Source organism: Camelina sativa, chromosome 10, assembly GCF_030686135.1.
Source record: "Camelina sativa cultivar CO46 ecotype springtype chromosome 10, ASM3068613v1".
NCBI classification, from domain to species: domain Eukaryota; kingdom Viridiplantae; phylum Streptophyta; class Magnoliopsida; order Brassicales; family Brassicaceae; genus Camelina; species Camelina sativa.
The window spans coordinates 3,208,540-3,231,206 of NC_141889.1; the positions used below are offsets into that span (position 1 = coordinate 3,208,540).

Sequence of the window (22,667 nt, forward strand, 5' to 3'; positions counted from 1 at the left end):
GAGACGTTTTTTTTATGTTTTTCTTTTTTGGGGTATATGAATGATTTGAGAGGATATAGTAGTGTGTAAATCTAAAAAAAAAAATGAAAATCGAAAAATTATGCTCTGATAGAAAAGGTGGGTGGTGATGGTCTAGCTGTAAGAGGGAGCAACCCCGTCAGTCGTCAGAATGCTGCGTTGTAATCATAATTAGAGACAATGAAATTCACAAACATCAAAAACAGGTTAAAAAATGTGTTTTGTCTAGTTTCTACGATTCACACGTGGCGTCACGTCAATGGCTGTATTTTTCAGAAAATTACTAGTATTTGTTAAACGCAAATGTTTTTTATTTTTCTGGAGTTTAGTTCATAAAAAAATCGAGGGTCGATCGAAGGAGATAAATTTGTTTAAAAAAGAAAGAAGGCAAGTGGCCTTTTGTACTTTTGTTGCGGAATTGAATTTGTTTACACATGCGAAGCGCAGAAGATTCAGTATTCATATGTATGATATGTACACTCATGTGTAAAAAAAAAACACAACTAACGTTATTATTATTTTGCAGGAAATAACTCGTTGGTTCATTCTCTGTTTAAAATCAAATAATAAACAAAACAACTATGAAACACATTTAATATGAGAAACCAGAGTTTATATCAGATATTTTGAAAATCTATTAAACATTTATATCAGATATTAGGGTTGCATCTGTACTCGAATGCAACATTTAACAATAGAGAATCATATTAAAATAGGCGGCACGTTTCATAACATATTTATATGTAAACACAAAATATGTGGATTTCCAATCATTGAAGACTAAGCACAAAGGCAAAACGTACCCATATCACATAAATCCAACATTGGGAGAGGATGGACAAGTTTTTGGAGTTTGCAGTGTGTACCAACACTTGTGAGTTGTGATAACAACAACTATACAAGAGTGTCCTTTTGTTCTTCGCACTTACAATCGGTGCCGAGAGAGTTAGTTAATCTAGCTAGATAGCATCATTGCACACAAAGTGATTGCATAAATATCTAAGCTGCTGACCCCACATCAAACTTTTTCAAACAAAATTTTTGAGAATTCAATTAAGTTGAAACGAAGTCCACGAGTATATAATTATGCAAGCAAATAATAACAAAAATCAAGAAGCATAAAGCAAAACGATAATATGAATGCGTCATGTGGGTTCCAACGTGCTGCATACTAATAAAAAAAAATGAGTCTTATATCTAATCTAGCTAACACATTCGTAATATATATTAGTGTTGTTATCGTTCGCACCATCTAATCGATTGCGTGTTATCAGTTGTAATGTAAGAGATACATTTTTTTTGACAATAAGGAATGTAAAACAAGAAGACCTCATTGAGAACAATACAAAATGAGCTCGAGCACAGAAGAAGAAGGAGAAATAATTTGCTTTGGTGTTTTCCTGTTGTTGTCTTTTCCGTGACAAAGGCCAGCTCAATAATTTTCTTTTATTGGTAGTTTATTAGGAAAGAGCCATTGTCGACACCAGCCGTGAAGTATGAAACATCACTTTTAATAGCTAGGCATGCCAACCTTTTCCTATGGATGGGATTTTTAAGGATTGTAACAGTAATTGGACCCTTAGAATTTATAAACTTGTATTAACAGTAATTGGACCCTTAGATCTATGGATGACATAGATGGATCTGTCTTCCATTGTATAATATGAGTTGTTTTCTTATTCAGAGATTGAAAATGTATCACTGGGAAGAAGCCTGCGTGATTGCATAAGAATATAAAATATACATACAAAAACGCACTTTGTACCAATAAATCTATGTCAAAGTCGATATATCTAATATTGAAATTTATTAAACCATTTCACTAGGGCCAAATGGCCCAATGTCCAACCAAAGACTGTAGCCTGAAAGCTAGAATGCAGGGGGCTTTTGAAACAGAACAATTAATTTTGACGCACTTTTATTGTGTTGCAAGCTACTTCTTTAGTATTATATATTGATTCTCGTAACGTGTTCAACTCTGTACTTGTAACATTGAAATATTCTGTCCAAAAGAAATCTAGTCGTCGTAGAATTGGATACGCTAACGTTACGAGTCACCATTAGGGCCATATACGAAATACTAGGACACGCATGAAGTGATGAAAGCTAGGTCACTTGTCACCACTGCAGCATATTTAAGGTAAACTTGATACCCAAGTATGTAGGAAATTGTATATGTATATATATTTACTTCTTCTTTCCTTTTTTCATAACAAGCAATCCTGTTAACACAAGACTCTGGACCAGAACCACAACCTTGAAGAGTTGCAGGGCAAACTTGGAGAAACAAACAGTTGATGGAGGAAGCAAAGGTTACATATGGCAATAATTAATAAATCTGTTTATAAAATGGAGACTATACTCTGGAAATAACAAACAGGATATCCAATGGATTCAGCCGAGAAAGCAACATCAGCTAATTTGGTTTCGGGGTCATATGTAAACAGTTTTTTTGGTAGCTCACGACCACAAAACAGCAACTTCTTTTTCTTCGGCTTCTTCTTCCCATCCAGAAGTGCTAGTGGCATGAACGCGCAATATACTGGGACATCATGCCAAAAATGAATTAACTCCAGATCAATGGAAAACATTTTGTCCCATTTCTTGGTGTGTGAATTGAAGGACCAAATCACTTGGTTGGGCCACTTCTTCTCGGATACGCACAAGCGGTTGTTGAGGTTGCACATGACGATCTCGTGAGGATTGGTATAGACAAACGGAGCTTTAGAGATGACTTGAAAAGCTTCGGTGTGAAGATCGAAAGATACAACTTTGGTTTCTTGGCAGTCGGTGAACCAATGAAGCGACCTATCAACAAAGACAGGATCGGGGCAACCAAGAACACGATAAGGAGAAGCGGGAGTGACATACCTCCAAGCGTTGGTGCTAAAGTCTAAAACTTCGCAAGTGGTAGCGTTTTCAAGGCCTATTTCTGAAGATTTGTAAAGCCAAACAGGCTTATACGTCGTCCCGGCGAATATGTCTTTACCGAATCCAACCTTAAAGAGTGGGTGTCCAAGCTTGAAGTTACTTTCTCCTAAGCGGATCATGAGTTGTTGAAATTCACAGAGAGGAAGAGGCCGATACCATCTAGTGGTGGGGTTGACCACAAAACCGGATTTGTGGGGATTATAGATACAAACCAGACCCTCACAGCTACTAGAGGAAACTGGGTACTCTGTGTTGTCCTTCTCCCAAGGAGTAGGGATCTTGAGCGATGATGATGAACCCAACACCAGTGTTTTTAGGGATTCTATGGATGGGGGGTCAGTAAATACGGACACCATGAGAACGTCTGGATCTCCTCCTCCTGATTGCTTCAATACTCTATATTGGAAGTATCGGGATTCCATAGTTGATTTCCATTGCTTTGATACAGCCTTGAATCTCATCAAAGAATTCACCGGAAGTTTCTCCAGTATTCGCTCTACGACATCGTGGTGCAGCAGCGATTCCATCCTCAAGCAACGTCTCTTCGACATCCTGGTCTTCGACATATTAATTGGTCTTCTCGTCGTCTCAACTAATTTGTTTGTACCTATTGATAAAGAAGAAGAGAGGATAAAACAGAGGATTTATAGTAATCGTCTGACAAATAGATTACGAAATCCCTCCGAGGAAATGGAATTCTCAACACTTTTCCTTTTTTTTTTTTTTTTTTTTTTTTCTTACATGTAAAAATGTCAATAATATAGAGAAACTCTTAATGCATGATACCAACAAAAAAAACTCGTAATTAACCTATAAGATTTGAATTAAAAGGTCAGACAAATTGATGAGAGTACGTAATACATTTTTTTTTTTTTGGTCAACAATACGTAATACATTCTTTCTTTAGAACATCTTTGTGTTTTTACTTTTATCAATCAATCACAGCACACAAGTTCTCACCTCTTAATACTGATCAACATATAAGAAGATTTTTTAAAAAAAAAAAAAATCGTTTCATTATTTGTTTCGTCACGTAGAACACTCAACAGAAACGGGGTATAAAAAACAACCAACCAAATGAAACACTTGGTAATAGTTACCAGTAACTCTAGTAAAGGCAGTTCAATTATTTTGACGTATGTTTTTGGCTTTTTGTTGCCTATATCGACGTTCTTTAAAACCACGATCCTAGTGGTTTGGGGATATATAATAATTATTATCACGGTTGCCACCATAAAAAGTAGTTGAGGAGAGAAACCAAAGTTGGAAAGGAGATTACCGGCGACTCCGTTGGTGTGTGAAACAAACAATGAGACGGATTAGAATGACGGTGTCCCCTTCATGTTTGGATGTTAATTAGGTCGCCTTATAATATTTTAAGTTATTAATGTTGCTCGAAAGTGATTAATGTGTCCCCTAAGATAAGTATATGATTTCATTTAGAAGATACAGTATTGTGCATTGTTTACTATAGATTAACAAGCTTTTGGGTATCAGTATTTTAACCTCAATCCTCAAAACTGGGATAGAAATGACTTTAATTTTAATCTATAAAAATTGCTTTTTATATAAAAGTGATCATATATAGTCAAATAAATATCGCATAGATTTAATTATGTAAAACTTCATTATGACATGTAGTTGCTTGTTGTTTAGGAAATAGTAATATTAAAAATACAAAAAAGATATACGTACAGCTATTTCCCTTGAAACAATATATATATATATATATATATATATATATTATGTGAACTTAATCATGTTATTATCGTTACATCACATGTATTCTTGAAATTTACGCTGAAGAAAAAAAAACAAAATTCTTGAAAGTTAAACAAGGATTTGATCTACGTGTATCTCTGGTATGATTAGTAACATTAGTATAACCAAAGCGATTAAGTGGATTAAAATATTGGAGATATTTCTTAGTTAACTAAAACAAAATATGATACTATAAGAAGCAAAAATCCTCGTGGCTCTCACGAGGAGAGAATGGTCCGAATGTTGTTCCTTTTTAAAATTAGAGTTTGCTGACCAAATCCCAAATGGCATCACGTCTCTCTCTTCTCGTTGACGCCTTTGACACGTTGTATCTTGGTTAACTTAAAAAAAAATTACACCTAAACTTACTTTATTAAAAACTTAAAATTAAATAATGAAGCCAAAAAAAAAACTGAGTATAACAATTATTTTAGCAGGTTAAAAAAACTAAACTTGGAAAATTAAATATCTGACGTAGTGAACGGGAGATATAATTGTAACTTTGTTGCCACGTATAATTTAATTTTACAAGAAAAAAAAAATACCGTGATTAAGAAGTAGAGAATCACAAAAGTATTTATGTTTAAATTTGGAAAACTTGAGATATTTTGTTGACTAACACTAAAACATTTAATGCATTTTTACTACACCGACATAAAGCGGCACACGTATACCCCCACAATTAACAAAAATTAAAATGAATGTAATCACGAAAATAACAATTAATTAGTATCTCTTAATTAAGATACTTAACTATTTGCTTTTTCCACAAGAAAACACAAAAACCACTAGTGAAAGAAACCACCCCTTGTATTTCTCCTAGTCTTCTCTTATATAAAAACCTCTCCATCTGCTCTCTCTCTCTCTCACTCATTACTTCACACTTTTCATAAAATCATTTCTCAGTTTTCCCCAATGGACACCAAAATCGGATCATCCATCGACGAGTGCAAACCGACGAACGGCGACGTCGGTAGTCCACCAAACGTAACCGTCAAAACAATCCACGACTCTGTTGTTCCTTCCTCCGCCATCTCCGTCAACTCATGCGACGCGACTCTCGGCCGTCACTTGGCTCGCCGTCTCGTCCAATCCGGCGTCACCGATATCTTCTCCGTTCCCGGCGATTTCAACCTCACGTTGCTTGATCACCTAATGGCGGAACCGGAACTTAACCTGATCGGTTGCTGTAACGAGCTAAACGCCGGTTACGCTGCCGACGGTTACGCTAGATCTCGTGGAGTCGGCGCTTGCGTTGTGACTTTCACCGTTGGTGGACTCAGCGTTTTGAACGCCATCGCTGGTGCTTACAGCGAGAATCTTCCGGTTATATGTATCGTCGGAGGTCCTAACTCTAACGATTATGGTACTAACCGTATTCTTCATCACACCATCGGGTTACCTGATTTTAGCCAAGAGCTTAGGTGTTTTCAAACCGTCACTTGTTATCAGGTAACTCTCAGAATCAGATCTGATCATAATAAGATTAGCGTCGGATTGTGATTTGATTTAGGGTTTTTTTTTGTTCTGTTTCTCAGGCGGTGGTGAACAATTTGGAGGATGCTCATGAACACATTGATAAAGCAATATCAACAGCTTTGAAAGAGAGCAAGCCTGTGTATATTAGCGTAAGCTGTAACTTAGCTGCGACTCCTCATCATACATTTACTCGTGATCCAGTTCCCTTTTCGCTAGCTCCTAGGTATGTTTCTTATACTTTAAACTCTGATCAATTAATGAATCCTCTGTTTTCTCAGAGAATCAAAAACTCACAAAATGCTTTTTAATTATTAGATTGAGTAACACAATGGGTTTAGAAGCTGCGGTGGAAGCAACGTTGGAGTTTTTGAACAAGGCTGTGAAGCCAGTTATGGTTGGTGGTCCTAAGTTGCGTGTTGCTAAAGCTTGTGATGCGTTTGTGGAGCTAGCTGATGCTTCTGGCTATGCTATGGCGGTGATGCCTTCTGCTAAAGGATTTGTACCAGAGCACCATCCTCATTTCATTGGCACTTACTGGGGAGCAGTAAGCACTCCTTTCTGCTCTGAGATTGTCGAATCTGCGGATGCTTACGTTTTTGCAGGTCCAATCTTCAATGACTACAGCTCAGTGGGTTACTCGCTTCTCCTCAAGAAAGAGAAAGCCATCGTTGTGCAACCTGATCGTGTCACTGTGGCTAATGGTCCTACGTTTGGTTGCGTTCTGATGAGTGATTTCTTCAGGGAATTGGCTAAGAGGGTGAAACGTAACGAGACTGCTTATGAGAACTACCATAGGATCTTTGTACCTGAAGGTAAGCCACTGAAATGCAAACCAAGAGAGCCATTGAGAGTTAATACAATGTTTCAACACATTCAGAAGATGCTCTCTAGTGATACTGCTGTGATTGCTGAAACCGGTGATTCTTGGTTCAATTGCCAGAAACTGAAGCTGCCCAAAGGATGTGGGTACGTATCTCGGAACAAGACTCAAAATCTTTTTTACATTTAATATAGTGATGATATAAGCCTAAGATTTTAATTCTTCTTGTCTAAATTTGTAGGTACGAGTTTCAGATGCAGTATGGATCGATAGGTTGGTCTGTTGGTGCGACTCTGGGATACGCACAGGCAGTCCCAGAGAAGCGAGTGTTGGCATTCATAGGAGACGGGAGTTTCCAAGTGACGGTTCAGGACATATCGACAATGCTGCGTAATGGTCAGAAGACGATCATCTTCTTGATTAACAACGGTGGCTACACCATCGAAGTGGAGATTCATGACGGTCCTTATAATGTGATTAAGAACTGGAACTACACTGGTCTCGTTGACGCCATTCATAACGGTGAAGGCAATTGCTGGACATCAAAGGTAATCAAAACGATTGATGAGTGATGATGACATGACAATGCGGAAACTAAACCAAATCTTGGTTCCAAACTAACATATGAATTTGTGTGTTTTGACAGGTGAGATACGAGGAGGAGTTAGTTGAGGCGATTAAGACAGCGACCACGGAGAAGAAAGATTGTCTATGCTTCATCGAAGTGATTCTTCACAAGGATGATACTAGCAAAGAGCTGCTTGAGTGGGGCTCACGCGTCTCTGCTGCCAATAGCCGTCCTCCCAATCCTCAGTAGAAGAAAGCAACACAGAGAGTGACTGCTGCCTCTTACCAATTTAATGACATTGTTTTCCTATTGGTTTTGGCTTTTTCTACTTTGGAACTTTATTAGTAGTAGTAGTACCGGTTTAATCGTGGAATAAAGTAAAGTTCCTTTTCCAACATTGTGCTCTTTTTCATCAACACTCAAGTTCGAATAAATACTAATGGTTCAATCAGAAGAATTAGACACAAATATATAAATTCGGAATTATTTGATTTTTTCCAAAACTAATGGATTTCTTTTGCTAGAAACAGAATCCGAGTGAGAGCCAAAACCATCTAAACTTGTAACAATTTCGAACGATTGAAGTGTCCATTGAGTTAAAGGGATTAAAAATTAAAATCTAAGTTTCCTAGAAGTAAACATTAGTTCTGTATCATGATGGAAGCTAGTGACCCTCTTGTTTTAAGATGCTCATGTCTGTATGTGTCTAAGTTTGAACAGGAGGACTTTTGACAGTGAACAGGCATCTTAACTCTTAAGAATCAACAAGACAACGTAAGCAAAAAAAATCGAATGCTTAAGATTCCCAAACTCAGTCAAGAGATCTTCCTGACCATTCTCGCTCCCTTCGTTTTTGTTTGGCTTGCATTCTGTTGAACTTTTCTTTTCCTTTTTCAAGAAGAGGGTCGACCACAACGTACGCATTTGGATCATCCCTGCGCGACATTTTATCCTGCAGGATAGTTTCACATTTTCAGGTTCTTCCACAAGACACGATAAACAACATATTTTCAGGTTCTTCCACAGGACACGATAAACAAATACATAGGTCAACCTTCTGATGAAGTTATTTGTGATTAGCATTGACTACTACCTAAGAAATACTGGATTTTTCTATTTTAATGTTTTTAGAGAAATATAACGAAGTAGCACTACATCCATTAGATCCTCACTCAGAAAAAAATATGGAGCCTTAGAGATTTACCTTGCCAGGAGCAAACTTGAGCTTTACATTCTTCCAATCAGACAGATCTTCTTCTATATTGTCTACTGGTTCACTACTTGAGGTCAAAGCTCCTGGTTCACTTATTGGGGTCAACGCTACTGGTTTACTAGTCGAGGTAAACGGTTTTGCAGAAATGGACTGCTTAAACTTCTCGAGTTTTGCTAACACCTGAAGAAAGCGCAGGAGGGAAACGATGATCAGTTATAAAGAACACAACTGAAAGAAAATAAATAATAGATGAGTAAACCCCACCCAGAATCTAAGAAGAAGTATGCCACAATAAAGCAAGGATAAGGTTTGGTAAATGAACAAAGGGGAACAAAGAATCAATCAGATAACAAATTCAAAATTAAGCCACAACTCTGGTAAACAACTTACAGCATCCTCATTTCCTTGTAGTCGGCGCTTTTTCAACTTACGCAACTGTCGGGCGCGTTCAGAAGCGTTGTAAAGCTGTAAATCAGTGTCTCCTTTCTCCATATGTTCGGCTTTGGCTTCTGAGCCTATTCCTTTTTTCTTCAAAGACAACTTTTCCATCCTTGGTTTCTCGTCTTCACTACTTACAGCATCAGACCTGTAAATAGCAAAGCAAAACTAATGAGTCAATAACTTACATCACTGGTTACACCATCATGCATAAAAGCAAAATATATTCAGGCATTCATTCAGAAAAAGCAAGCAGATTCGTCTGAAAGGTTCTATTACTAAATAAAGGATGAATTCTTGGGCATAGATGAGAGCATTTGTCATATATTTGTTAGCCCAGCTTCGAACACACAAAGTTTGAGCTTGCCTAGCACTGAGATATTGCTAGAATAGATAAACAGTATTCTAAGGAACAATAAACTAGAAATATGGACTAAGCCATAAAACCTGGAAGACAAATGATACAGAGACGATAGCGAGTAAGTCTGTGGGTGTCATTACCTTTGCCTAGACTCTTCACGGCTTTTCAGACTAGAGCTCTCTGTTAAGAAAACAACCACAAGTATATTATAATTAGAACCTACAGAAATAACTAGCGTTAATAAACTGCATGAGGAGCAGAGAGAGCTGTATATTATTTTCTGGCAATGCTTGGTACTTGGTACCAAACCTAAAAGCATACAATCTTGTTAATAAACAGATAACATCCCTAAGCATAGACGTGATTATGCAAATCAAGAATTGCCATTAGGTTAATAATTCAGGACGTCAGAATATAGAGAGATATAAAAAAGTTATTACTTTTCTGAGTTGGTATTGAAGGCGTATCCCCCATCTCTTTCCTTCTGCTGAGCACTTGATTTCTCATCTTTGCATCAAATTTAGTCTCATCTTCATCATCATCGTCATCATCACTACGTCCAACTGAATCAGATGCAGAGAAGCTGTTATCTTTTTGAGCCGCTTCTTTCTTACTACTCAGAGCTTCTCGCACAGACAGTACCTCCTTCGACTCAGATGCATTCTGAAATGTAAAAGAACATCAGTAAGTCAAGAATGACAACCATAAACAAAGACCTCCACTAGTTCATGATAGACTGCTAGGCAAAGTTATAGAACTGTATGCATCATTACATATAGCAACCATGAGGAAATGTCCACTAGTTCTCCACAATATGGGAGATATAATAAGTCGCCTTAGTTTTTATTATACAGATTAGCCTACACTTTCACACACAAAAAAAGGGGAAATAAAGATAAGAAAAATAAATGCCACAAACAAGAGAAGTTGTATTATTACCCGTTCTCTATCTGTAGATTCTGCCTTCAAAAGTCGAGGATCATTCAATACGTCATGACTGCTCTTAATCTTTTGCTTTACAACAGCCAGTTCCTTCTCTTCTTCCTCAGCTTCTTCTCCAAAAGAAAGTAAATTCAATTTCCTGATTATCACAAAGACAACCAAAAGAAAGTCTCAAAAGAACAGCCAAAGCAAAATTACAGCTAAAATTCTCGACTGAAAATGGGTACTTACTTCACGGGCTTTTTAGGGGGTTCCTCGACTTCAGCAACAGATTCTTGTGATGTGTTTGCTAACACTCTAGGAACAATATCTTCGAAAGGGTTCCACAAAACCTGTCAAAGAAATATACAGATTTTTTAGAAAAACCAAGTATCACAAGACTGACACACCAAAGAATGAGTATTATTAATCAGAGAACATCCTTAAAAAAGAGGATATCAACATCGTCGTTTAACAGCATGGAACACTATAATAATTCAGCATTTATACGATCCTTACCTCAACAGATAATATTTTCGGGGCAGGATCCAGGGGACGATCATCCTTACCGGTGTCAACCTCTCCTAGTCTTAAAAGATTGAAGATTGAATCGCCCGTCACCTAAAAGAATAGAAACAAGTTGCAGCTAAACATGATCAAGAACTAGAAAAAAAAACTAAAATTGGACGAAGCAGAAGAAACAAAACAAAAGAAGCAAAGCAATTTGTTTTTTACCTTGCCAAAGATAGTATGCTTCTTGTCAAGCCAATCAGACTTATCCAAAGTAAAAAAGAACTGACTTCCATTAGAATTGGGTGAGCTCGCATTAGCCATGGCTACAATCCCTCGGTGGTTAAACCTCAGTCTTGAATGAAACTCATCCGCAAAGACACCTCCATATATACTATCTCCACCTGTTTACACACATCACTCACACAACAACAATTAACCTAATCCAGCGAGCAAGCAGAAGAAAATTGATAAAAACTAAGAGATCTTAAACCCCTAAGATGTAATCAGAGGGGCGTAGGAAATTACCGGTGCCGGAGCCGGTGGGATCGCCGCCTTGAACGAGAAATCCGGGAATAACACGGTGGAAGATGGTGTTGTCGAAGTAACCCTCGAGGCATAGTTGAACAAAGTTCCGTACGGATTTAGGGGCTTCCTTAGGCCATAGCTCGACGTCGATAGGGCCATGAGTTGTATTCACAATGACCTTTCCTTTTGTCGGCGGCTCTAGCACGTACACCGTCGACATCTCCTCCGCTCACGCTCTTCCTCTTCTTCTTCTCCGAGACTAACCTTGCGCTCTTCTGATTTCCCGTTTTGTAGATGGGCTTGACGAGCGAGAGACGCTGGTTCCTTTTGCTCGGTTTCAAAAATATAGGCAAACCAAACCATAAGGCCCAGCCCAACCATCAAACTGAGCCCATTATTAAACGAAGAAAATAATTCCACCATAACCAGAAAGACATGTTATAAAAGGCTGAACATAAATAACTTTAATATGTGGACGGTTCGTTGATTACCCTATCCAATTCGGTTCAACAATGGAGCAAGGGAGAGAGACTTGGCGAATTAATTTTAATGTTAATCTAGGTATGAAATCTTTTATGGAGAAAGAAATAACTTAACTTTACTTATGGTAGATAAGATAAACGGACGACTACCCACACTACAATCAATACATCATTAAAGTCATCAACTGATTTATTTTTGTGTCCTAAACAAAGTTGTTGTCTTCATTTTGGTTGAAAAAAGGATCAAAATTTCTTTAAATTTGGTAGAACCGCAAAAAAAGAATTTCCTAGAAATTAGAGAAAGGCTTCGATCGAGCTAGAGTTGAGTGGTACTCTAATGTTTGGACTTTATATATCTTTCAAAGTCTCCAATTTCAAAACTAGGATCGGATAGTTTCGACTTTCAAGGAAAGTCAATGGTACCACCAAACTAAGATATACATACAATACAAACGTGCATGACCCGCCTGCCTCACCTTAATTAATGTGTATGTATAACATTTATAGTACATCTATCTTATTAACTACTGTATTAATATCGCTGGTTATGAATTTGAGTCGTGACATAAGGAAAAAAAAAAAAAAAGAGAGTACTATATAATTATATATTATCAAATGACAAGCTTAATTCTAGCAAACTAACAAATTATATGTCCAAAGATCCCTAAAAATCCAATTTATTTTTTAATCATTAGACGGTTTACTTATGAAAAAAACATCCAATTTTTTATTTTTTAAAGTTTCATTTTCTGTAATTCTTCAAGTTTTGGACGTACGACATATCCATGTAAAATTAAACGAGTTGAACATGTTCGTATCGATGAGAAAAAAACCCACAAGTAATCCTTATCACGTTTTTAATTACAAAGTCAATCTTTTACTATTGTGTGAACTTGCATGATTTTAATTAGCTATCTAAATATAAATTATAAGTAGAAAATTTAAAGATATTAGAAATTTAAAGATTTTACTTGCATGATTATATAACTCGAGTCGTATAGTAGAAATTTTTTTACAATTTAAAACTAATATGTTATGTTTGACCATAAACAAAATAAGGTAGTATTTATTCAATAGTCTCAAAAACTCTGCATCTGATATATTAATTTCTATGGTAGACAGGTTTTTGACACAAAAGAATAGGACATTTAATTGATTACAGTATTTCTAAGATAGTCTAGAATAGACATGTTTATTACTAATACACAACGTGACTTCTTTCTTTCGTCCGCTTGACTTTTTGATGAAGTATGCGCGCCATAAATGTAATGTAATCAATTAAATCCTAGTTTAATTCTTCTTCTTTTGATATAGACGTTGTGTAGTATTGTGTAGAGAGACTTAATTAATAGAGGCTTGTTGTAACAAACCGTTTGGGTAACTCTGAAACAAACATATAATTTTATTGCTACCTTACATCTATCCCCATGGCATCTATCTATGTCTACATGCCGAAGATTTGTTCATCACACAAAGTTCTCAAATGTAAAACTTTTTTTTTTTTTTTGTAAACCCTTTAAATTATCATCTTGTGTATCTAATTAAAATGGAAGGACGAAGAAAAAGTGTTGAAATAGATTATGTGTATTGTCCTAATCTCTCAATAACTTCTATGAACTTACCTTCGTCAGCCTCCATCTCTTATGGGGATCCCCACGTCCTCTGTTTTCTAGCTAGCCTCCTCTCACTGTTTTTGTCTCTTTTTGTAATACTAATATTCAACATTATTCAGACACGCCAACTTTGAATATTCAGTAATATTTTTCCATATTCAACGATATGTTAAAACGAAGACTTCTTACTCTCGTAATAGTCTTCATGCTCCCCCACACTACTCTACATATATATAGAAGACCACTTCAACCTGTGTTGGTCACATTCATATCCCTCTTTAGATTTTTATTTTTCTTTCTCCAAAGAATTTAATCATTCTTTTATTCTTTATTCTTTCAAGCTCTCCTCTGTTTCTTGGTGCCATTTTATTGTATCTTCTGGTGAAAACAAAGAGCCATACTTGATCATTTAAAGCCTAAGGAAGACTTGTTGTGTTTTATGCCCACAAGGTATTTATTTGTTGAAATGTTTAATTTTCACCAATAATTGGTTGGTATAGAGCTATATTAATGATACTACAGTTTGTTTATTTAAGGCTGATATGATCTGGATTGATGTGTGCAGGGGATTTCTATATTAAAACTCTTTTGGAATTATCCTTTCATTATATTTGTGTGACCATGGGTCTTGACGTTGGGTCCTTAAGCTTCAAACTTAAAGATGGAGGCTTGACATCAAGAACCAACAGTTTCAAGAGAGACAGCACTACTATAACGCAGCAGAATTCTCCTAAGAAGATTACTATGGAACGGTCTTTGAGTTTCAACAGCTGGGAGATTCCTAAAGTGACCAAGACTGATTCAGATTTTGAGGTCTTGGAGACAAAGAAGTCAACTCCTAACACTTTGAATGGAAGAAACTGTGAGAGAATCCAAATAAAGAAACCCACAGTTACTCCACCTGAGCCTTTTGTGTTCATCTCCCCTAGACCGGTCACCGAGCTCGATGCAGCTGCAACTACCCTACAAAAGGTGTATAAGAGTTACCGGACAAGAAGGAACCTAGCAGATTGTGCAGTCGTTGTTGAGGAGCTCTGGTGAGTCTCTTGATTGGTCTTCTCTTCTTTTTTTATGTCTTTTAGGGATGCTTACGCTAACCCTTGGTATTGCTTGAAATATATTAGGTGGAGGACTCTAGATGGTGCAGCTCTGGATTTGAGCTCTGTGTCTTTCTTTGAAGAAGAGAAACATGAGAGCGCTGTTTCCAAATGGGCTCGAGCTAGAAAACGAGCTGCTAAGGTCTTACATCATTCTATCTCTGTTTACTTATACGTCAAGGTGTTATTACTAGATCTATATATCTCTTTTATATTATGAAATACAAATGAGGGTCTCCTTTTTTAGGTTGGGAAAGGCTTATCAAAAGATGAAAAGGCTCAGAAATTAGCTCTGCAGCATTGGCTTGAAGCTGTAAGTCCTCATTACCTATATGGCTATATCTTTGCTAGTTTTAATCAAAGACTAGTATCATATGGTTTGTGAAAAACCAAATCTATGAGTTTAGGTGCAAAACACAAGATCAAAAGTTATCAGTTCCGTTTTTGATGATTTTGTGAATCATATGCTAACTGGTCTCCCTCTTGGATTTACAGATTGACCCACGTCATCGTTATGGCCACAACTTGCATTTCTATTACGAAGTCTGGTCAGAGAGCAAGAGCTCACAGCCATTCTTTTACTGGTAAGGACTCAGATCCAAATTCCATTTATAGGTCTTCCTCTGTTTTGATCTGTTCTCAACTCTGTTTTCACCTATTTGAAACTAAAGGTTGGATATAGGAGACGGCAAAGATGTAAATCTTGAGAAACACCCGAGAAGTGTTCTTCAAAAACAATGCATCAGATACTTAGGGCCGGTGAGTTTTTTACCCTATCGACTTTACCATACTAATTACCCAGCTCTCGAGTACTCATCAGCGTCTATGTTTTTTTCTTTGAAACCTTCAGACGGAGAGAGAAGCATATGAAGTGATAGTGGAAGATGGGAGACTAATGTATAAACAGGGCATGACTCTGATCAATTCAACAGAGGAATCCAAGTCGATTTTTGTACTTAGCACGACAAGAACCTTATACGTAGGGATTAAAAAGAAAGGCGTTTTCCAGCACTCAAGTTTCTTATCTGGAGGCGCCACTACAGCTGCAGGAAGATTGGTCGCCCACGATGGGATCCTTGAGGTACTTAGATTGCCTCTCTTGCTTGCTTCTCCCTCGTAAATGAATCTCTTAATATGTGTTATATGTAAACTAAAATGTTATTTGTTTTCTCAGGCTATATGGCCATACAGTGGACACTATCTTCCAACAGAAGACAACTTCAAGGAGTTCATAAGTTTCTTAGAGGAGCACAATGTTGATCTCACCAATGTTAAGGTAAGGAAAATAAATATACTATGCAACAAAGTCAAACATTATAGTGCATCCATAAAATTTTGTACTCATAAGGCTAAATTTGATTTACAGAGATGTTCTGTGAATGAGGAATATTCGTCATTCAAATCCACTGCGGACGAAGAAGAAGGACCAAAAGAAATCTCAGAAGAAATTGAGATGCCTACAGAGAAAGAAGAGAGAGCGAGACCGGTGTTTGATCCTGTAAAGAGACTGTCTTGTAAATGGACAAGTGGATATGGCCCAAGAATTGGGTGTGTTAGAGATTACCCAATGGAGCTACAAACACAAGCACTGGAGCAAGTCAGTCTCTCTCCTCGGGCTTCGCCAGCTAATTCTTACGGACCAATTCCATCTCCAAGGCCGAGTCCTAAAATAAGGGTCTCTCCACGCCTAGCATACATGGGGATCCCAAGTCCTAGGGCTGTTAAGTGTTAAAACCTAACCACACATTTTTTTAACTTAAGCACCAAGAAAGGGTGAGGTTAGAAGAGAAGAGACACTAAAGCTCTGTTTTTCAATCTCCTTTTGCATATTTTTCGAATTTGCAACATTTTGTTGCTTCGAATACTTCTCTTGTTAGATCAAGACTTGCTTGACTTGATTATGCTAGAGATAGAAAACAGTCGACTTGTGGCCCGTTTAGATCATCTGGTTCAGATTGATCGTTAATTTGATATTTATTTTGTAAAGTTGCAAACGTTAATTTATTTTAATTAATTGGCGATGATTAAAACAATAAAAAAACAAAAAGTAAGTGCAAATTGGTCTTAAACCGATAAAACTTCTAAAAATATATAAAACTAATTTTACTCTCCTTTGTGTAATAAAATTTTACGTGTTAGGGAAACTCTTTTAGCCCATTATAAAAAAATTCAGTTATATACAATATGTACCAGTAGTATCCCTGTACTCTAGTCTATCGTATCTATTCATTCTCTCCCCTTATTGGTCGACGTCTTTACTTTTTGTTAACACGTACGTGTTAGGATTAATTATAGCATATGTAACACCTAAACTTTCATTTCATCTAATGATATTTACCTGCTTAGCAAAAAAAAATATATATATATAATATAGCATGTATAGTTTCTTTCAATAATTACGTTATTAAGACAATGTCACTTTCCTTAACGTTCCCTTATATATTTTACGGTTCTCGTATATACAAACGAAAAGATGAGGTTGGGAGAGTAACTAGCTATGAGGTTGAACGCAGGCATATGGAATTACCGTTTGATGTAGAAATCGAGATCTTGCTAAGACTTCCAGTGAAACCTCTACGTCGATTAGAATTGGATTTGAAAAAAAGTCTCATAAGATCTCGAGATTTTCATGGAAGGGTACTTGGCTCATCAGAAACTCAATCACCGTTTCACGATCCTTGCTAACGGTAACTTCATGGATCCGTTCGCTCCAAAACTTTGCCCTGATCGTGATGATGAATCGGATATCAATGATCGAATAAAATCGTCTTCTCCGCATATATAATTCCTAGTTTTATTTTCACTATTCCCCATTCATGAAAATTTTATCTTTCTAAAACAACCCTAAATTTATTATTTCTGTAAAGTTTATGTACCCCATTCATCTATATATATATCGACTGATCGACATGAGTGTAAGAATTCTTCCCAACTCGAACTCTCGCCATTTTGTTATACCACTATTCACTAAACTTATTTTCAAAACTCGAGTACTTTTTAAAAAAAATTATATAGTTTGATTTTAATTTGTTTATAGTTTTAATAGTTTTAAGGTATTGTTACTTTCTGTATTTATTTTAACTTTAACAAAAAGTACTTGCATATATACTATCATATTTTTTGGACGGATCGGATCCGGATCCAAATTAATGTCTGATTTTCTAAATGTATATCATTGTCCCTATGATATCCTGGTTTGAAATTTCCTCTACCTAAGCTTTTCTTAATGCAAATCAAATCTGACACATGTAAATTTCTAAACTTGAGACTTGGAAAAGTATTAGAAACATATATGTAATTACACTGACGTCTTATAACACTGGCATATTTATTGAGTCAGTTAGGGAGAACTCTGTGGGTAGGTGTAAAATGCAGCTAACTAGCCAAGTATATATGTGCAATCTTTCTAAAACGCACTAAAATATTTTTCGAATCATTGACAAAGATTCGTTTTAAAATTTTTATAGGAATATGGATGGAAATGGAATCTTACATATAGAATCTTAGGACATAATGTTTTAGGTGAGACCAATATAAAAAAGAATACGTCATGATCCGATCCTGGTGGACATTAAAAAAAAAAAGACTCGAAGAGATCACAACAAAAGAAAATGGATCCACCCAAGGAAAAAGAAGAAGAAGAAAAACTTATATAAACTATAGTAAATAATACTTTTCCATTATAATTAAATAAATAAAGATGGGCTTACGTGAGCACATGTGGCAGACACGAAGTTGAAGACAACACCATCGACGGTACTCCTACAACCACATCTCTTCTAAAGTCCGTTTCTAATTGGGCTCCATTTTCATCTATTTCCACACCATTCATGCTTTTGCCCTTTCTCTATTTTGAAGAAGTATTAATTTACTTAATTCATTTCTCCCAAAAATTGCATACCTTCATAATTACATCATATTTTTAATACTTCTTCTTGATTTATATGATTACTTTGTATACTTTTTTTTGGGCATACAAATTATTACTCTGTATAAAACTCGAATGTTAAGTTACTTTCTAATTTTATAATACGAACATATACTTAATAGTACTATTATACTATGTTATTTAGCGTGGTGCAGATATAATATCTTTCATATTTCAACCAACATTTTTCTATAATTTCAAGTGATTAAAGCAAAACAAAGGTTCCAAAAAAACACATTTGTTTAGTAAAAGTAACTTGTTCAGATTTGTTTGAGCCTTTTCAAAAACATAATAATAAACCACAAGTTAAATACGGTATAGATTTTGTTTTTTTTTGTCTAATACCGTCTATCTTACTTTTTATTTATTTAGTTATTATTAGTTTATGAAATTGCTCACAAGAGGGAACACTTTATATACGTATATTGTTGAATGGGAAACACATCTGCTAACCTAAAAAAATTACTGGAACAAGCGGACAAAACCACTCTTCCCACACCAATAAGATAAACTTTTTCTATTCAACTCATTTAGTTTATTCAATTTGGATGATAAAACGGATTCGTAACTCTTTGTAATTATTGTTCACTCGTCGTGTATTGAAGAGAATTTATAATTAGAACTCAAATGGTGTAATTCCACTTGAAGCAAAAGTGGATTTAACGCATTATATTCTTTTAAGTTTAACGTTTGATATCCTAAATTTGCGAGTTTTTTGGAGACAGCCAACGTATATATAGTCTCAAGCAGCTAAGTCTAACATATATAGTCAACAAGAGAATCTCAATCTAAGAAGCCTTGGGATTGGTCCGATTAATTTTTTAATTTGTTCATAACATGAGAAGATAAATTAATGCTTAATGCTTTGTCATAATAGCAAAAGTGTAAGCTAAAAGAATATGCAACAATCTTTTTTGTATTACACTTACAAAATTTAATCACAAACATAGTTTAAAAATCCAAGAAAACAATATAAATATATTTTAAAACACAATCAATTGAAGACAACTAGAAAATAAACATCATTTTATAAATAAATAAAAGATTCTCGCTTTTTTTTTTGTCATTCAGATATAAGTTTAGAAGGATAGCCAATCAGTTTTTGTTTTCGATTTAGAGATTTTTATCTGCTTTACCTCATTGGGTAATGGCATAAAAAACAACAACTCTCATGTACGTAAAGCAAAATAACAAAATTGCAGCTCGCTATCATATTTACAACTTGATTAACCAATCTTGTACGATAAAATTTATAAAGATTTAAATCTCTTAATAAACACCTTTTCAATTTTTTGTTTTGTTTTTCTATGACAAGTTGTGAAATGATCATCCCAATAAATTGATCTGCTTTAACGTTCTTAATTGCAAAGCGTAATTAGCGTTGCCCTTAATTTATATACACGTGATCCTTAATTTTCATCTAGTTGAGTAGTTACACTTCTTCATGACACATTGGCAATGTGGATCATAAGGCTAATAACTTGGTTCGCCATAACGCTTATTTGACTCCGCATCAGACGATCAAAATAAAAAGGCATGTTTATAACACTGAAAAGTTTTATGGTGCTTCAAATATGATTAATTTTTAGTTTTAATTTTAAACGATCAAATTTTAATTTTAATTCTATGGCGCTTTTAATAAGGCCTTTACCCTACTTTTACCATTTCCATTATCTCTACGGGCTCACACATTTATTGCTAATTTGCCAAGTGCAATATGTTTTTAGTAGACTCAGTTTCAGTATGCATATAGTATGTTACTAGCTACATCACTAGACCAGATGTATTTCTACAATCTACAGTATATCTTAATAACAATATAAATAAGTAAAAAAATAACTCTGTTATATGGATGATATAACTAGAATGACTCTGTTATAGATGACCATGACCCATATATGATATATGTATTTACAAAATATATATATTTTAGTTTTTGATTGTGAATTTCAAAGTAAATAAAATTTGTATCCAAATACATCAATGGTAATATTCTTAGATAAAAATGTATATCCTCCAGACATGATGCGAGTAAGACGTCGTCCTAACTCCTAACACTATTATGAAATGTACATATGTCTCCAAATTGTGAATTCTCTACCTCTTTTTTTCTTTCTCCCAATCTCCTTTACTTACTTTACCTATAGAAAAGGTCAACATCGGCAATAAAATCTAGCGCGTGGGTTTTGGAACTCCCATGCATTTAACTCATCAGAACCAAATTTTCTAAAAAATACAAAAAAAAAAAATTAATAATTATGATGAAATAATAATACTACAAAAAAAAAAAAAAAAGCAAAAGAAACACATCACGAGACAGTACTTTGTGATGTAAGCAACCACATACACCACTCCCTTCTTCTCCTCCTCCTCCCCATTATTTGTCCTTTTCTTTTCCTTTCCTCAATAATTCTCTTCTTCTATTCTTTTATTAAATTTTCCCCTAAATTTTATTATGATTCCTTTTTTTTTTGTTTTTGTTTTTAAAAACTTACTTACTTTTTGATTCTTTCTATATATACAAATACAAAATCTCCTCTTCTTCTTGAAAAAGCTCTTTACGTTTTCTCTCTTTCTCTCTAGTTTTTTTGCTATGATGCAAGAATTAGGCTTAGAACGCTTCTCAAACGACGACGTCCTTCGCTTAGACCTCACACCTCCTTCTCAAACCTCGTCTACCTCTCTCTCCATCGACGAAGAGGAATCAACTGAAGCCAAGATCCGACGGCTGATATCTGAGCATCCTGTGATCATCTTCAGTAGATCTTCATGTTGCATGTGCCACGTCATGAAAAGACTCTTGGCAACGATCGGCGTCGTCCCCACCGTCATCGAGCTTGATGATCACGAGGTTTCCTCTCTTCATACGGCTCTTGAAGAAGAATATTCCGGCGGTGGATCCGTCGTTGCTCCTCCGCCGGCGGTTTTTATTGGCCGTGAGTGCATCGGAGGTCTCGAGTCCCTTGTTGCCCTCCACCTAAGTGGTCATCTTGTTCCTAAGCTTGTCCAAGTTGGAGCTCTTTGGGTATGATTGTAATATTTTCATCTTCTTATTACTTGTCCTAATTTGAATAGGCTTTTGCAGTATCAAAAAGTCAAAAAAGAAAATTAGGGTTTCTCTTCAATTGCTCATGAAAAGCCTAATTCTGATTATCATCAGATGATCAAAATTAAATACCCATGTAGAAAATGAATTATGAATAATATTAAAGATGTGTAAGTAGTGAGTTTTATATAATTTGCTTCTTCGTTTTCTCTCTCTCTCTTTTGATAATAAAGTATGAATCCATCAACCTCATTAATTATGGATCGGATTTGATTAGGACTTTACTAAACTGTGGTCTAGTTGTATATCTAATGATTGAACCTTATTAATTCGTTCCTTTTTGCAATATTTGACTGAGATATCCCAATCATAAGTTTATTGGTAAAGTGATCATCTACCATATGGTAATTAATTTTTCTTCTTCTTCTTATATATGATCGATAGGATTTGGATAGTTCTTGTGAGTAGAGTATTGCATGTCTTTGGTAAAGATATGTTTTGTAATCAAATCTGTGATGATATGAAATATAATTCAATTCTATGATTATATGAATTCGTTTGTATCGATTTCAAAGTTAATTTGAAGCTATCTTTATTTATTCTAAAAATAAAGTAGAGAAATGAGGGAAGAAGATTCTACTATTATTTGTAAGGTCTCCGAGCTCTCGGCATCACGTTAATTTCCTATTCAAGGAAATATTCTCTCTTTAAGAAGAAAAAGAAAAAAAAAAACATGAAATAGTATTGCAAAATATATATAAAAGTCGGCATAGTACGTTAAAGAAACCCTCAAGCTAAACATCTCTAAAAAAATACTATGGAGATCACTATCATTAAGCCATACAATTTCGTGATTGTGTCTTGATCCCGTCTAGGAACGTAGTCGGTAGAGTTTAAGTAGTAAGTTGTTGAAGTTATAATGAAATTGTCATGTCTTAATCTTTCCCTTTAAA

At 35.5% G+C, this 22,667-nt stretch overlaps 3 protein-coding genes and 2 pseudogenes across 5 annotated transcripts; 3 read left to right on the forward strand and 2 right to left on the reverse strand.

Annotated features, from left to right (window-relative positions):
• Positions 1–2,181: 2,181 nt before the first annotated feature.
• On the reverse strand, positions 2,182–3,732 carry LOC104716856 (F-box/LRR-repeat/kelch-repeat protein At1g09650 pseudogene; annotated as a pseudogene). The gene has a single exon (XR_015568200.1). The product of XR_015568200.1 is annotated as an F-box/LRR-repeat/kelch-repeat protein At1g09650 pseudogene (transcript).
• A 1,662-nt stretch (positions 3,733–5,394) lies between these two features.
• Positions 5,395–7,972, forward strand: LOC104716857 (pyruvate decarboxylase 1-like). The gene is made up of 5 exons (XM_010434318.3): positions 5,395–6,162; positions 6,249–6,412; positions 6,505–7,155; positions 7,251–7,557; positions 7,656–7,972. The coding sequence occupies exons 1-5, from the start codon at positions 5,626–5,628 to the stop codon at positions 7,824–7,826; spliced, it is 1,830 nt and encodes a 609-aa protein (XP_010432620.1). The 5' UTR covers positions 5,395–5,625; the 3' UTR covers positions 7,827–7,972.
• A 196-nt stretch (positions 7,973–8,168) lies between these two features.
• Positions 8,169–11,818, reverse strand: LOC104716858 (peptidyl-prolyl cis-trans isomerase CYP57). The gene is made up of 10 exons (XM_010434319.3): positions 11,549–11,818; positions 11,246–11,424; positions 11,030–11,131; positions 10,763–10,863; positions 10,529–10,670; positions 10,030–10,252; positions 9,730–9,769; positions 9,181–9,376; positions 8,782–8,970; positions 8,169–8,529 (listed from the first exon to the last, which is right to left on the reverse strand). Exons 1-10 carry the CDS (start codon positions 11,766–11,768, stop codon positions 8,389–8,391), a joined length of 1,533 nt encoding a protein of 510 aa, XP_010432621.1. The 5' UTR covers positions 11,769–11,818; the 3' UTR covers positions 8,169–8,388.
• A 1,957-nt stretch (positions 11,819–13,775) lies between these two features.
• LOC104716860 (IQ domain-containing protein IQM1) lies at positions 13,776–16,726 on the forward strand. Its single transcript, XM_010434320.2, has 9 exons — positions 13,776–14,093; positions 14,209–14,680; positions 14,768–14,882; positions 14,988–15,053; positions 15,236–15,324; positions 15,412–15,499; positions 15,591–15,821; positions 15,915–16,016; positions 16,107–16,726. Exons 2-9 carry the CDS (start codon positions 14,265–14,267, stop codon positions 16,470–16,472), a joined length of 1,473 nt encoding a protein of 490 aa, XP_010432622.1. The 5' UTR covers positions 13,776–14,093; positions 14,209–14,264; the 3' UTR covers positions 16,473–16,726.
• Positions 16,727–21,119: 4,393 nt separating this feature from the next.
• Positions 21,120–21,906, forward strand: LOC104716861 (glutaredoxin-C6 pseudogene; annotated as a pseudogene). The gene has a single exon (XR_015568201.1). The product of XR_015568201.1 is annotated as a glutaredoxin-C6 pseudogene (transcript).
• The last annotated feature ends 761 nt before the right edge of the window (positions 21,907–22,667 follow it).

Coding starts and splice junctions, on each gene's coding strand:
- LOC104716857 (XM_010434318.3), top strand. CDS start 5,626: ATGGACACCAAAATCGGATCATCCATCGACGAGTGCAAACCGACGAAC. Junction 6,163..6,248: donor AAACCGTCACTTGTTATCAG/GTAACTCTCAGA, acceptor TCTGTTTCTCAG/GCGGTGGTGAACAATTTGGA. Junction 7,156..7,250: donor AAGCTGCCCAAAGGATGTGG/GTACGTATCTCG, acceptor CTAAATTTGTAG/GTACGAGTTTCAGATGCAGT.
- LOC104716858 (XM_010434319.3), bottom strand. CDS start 11,768: ATGTCGACGGTGTACGTGCTAGAGCCGCCGACAAAAGGAAAGGTCATT. Junction 10,671..10,762: donor CCCCCTAAAAAGCCCGTGAA/GTAAGTACCCAT, acceptor TGTGATAATCAG/GAAATTGAATTTACTTTCTT. Junction 10,253..10,528: donor AATCTACAGATAGAGAACGG/GTAATAATACAA, acceptor TTTACATTTCAG/AATGCATCTGAGTCGAAGGA.
- LOC104716860 (XM_010434320.2), top strand. CDS start 14,265: ATGGGTCTTGACGTTGGGTCCTTAAGCTTCAAACTTAAAGATGGAGGC. Junction 15,325..15,411: donor TCACAGCCATTCTTTTACTG/GTAAGGACTCAG, acceptor TTGAAACTAAAG/GTTGGATATAGGAGACGGCA. Junction 15,500..15,590: donor GCATCAGATACTTAGGGCCG/GTGAGTTTTTTA, acceptor TGAAACCTTCAG/ACGGAGAGAGAAGCATATGA.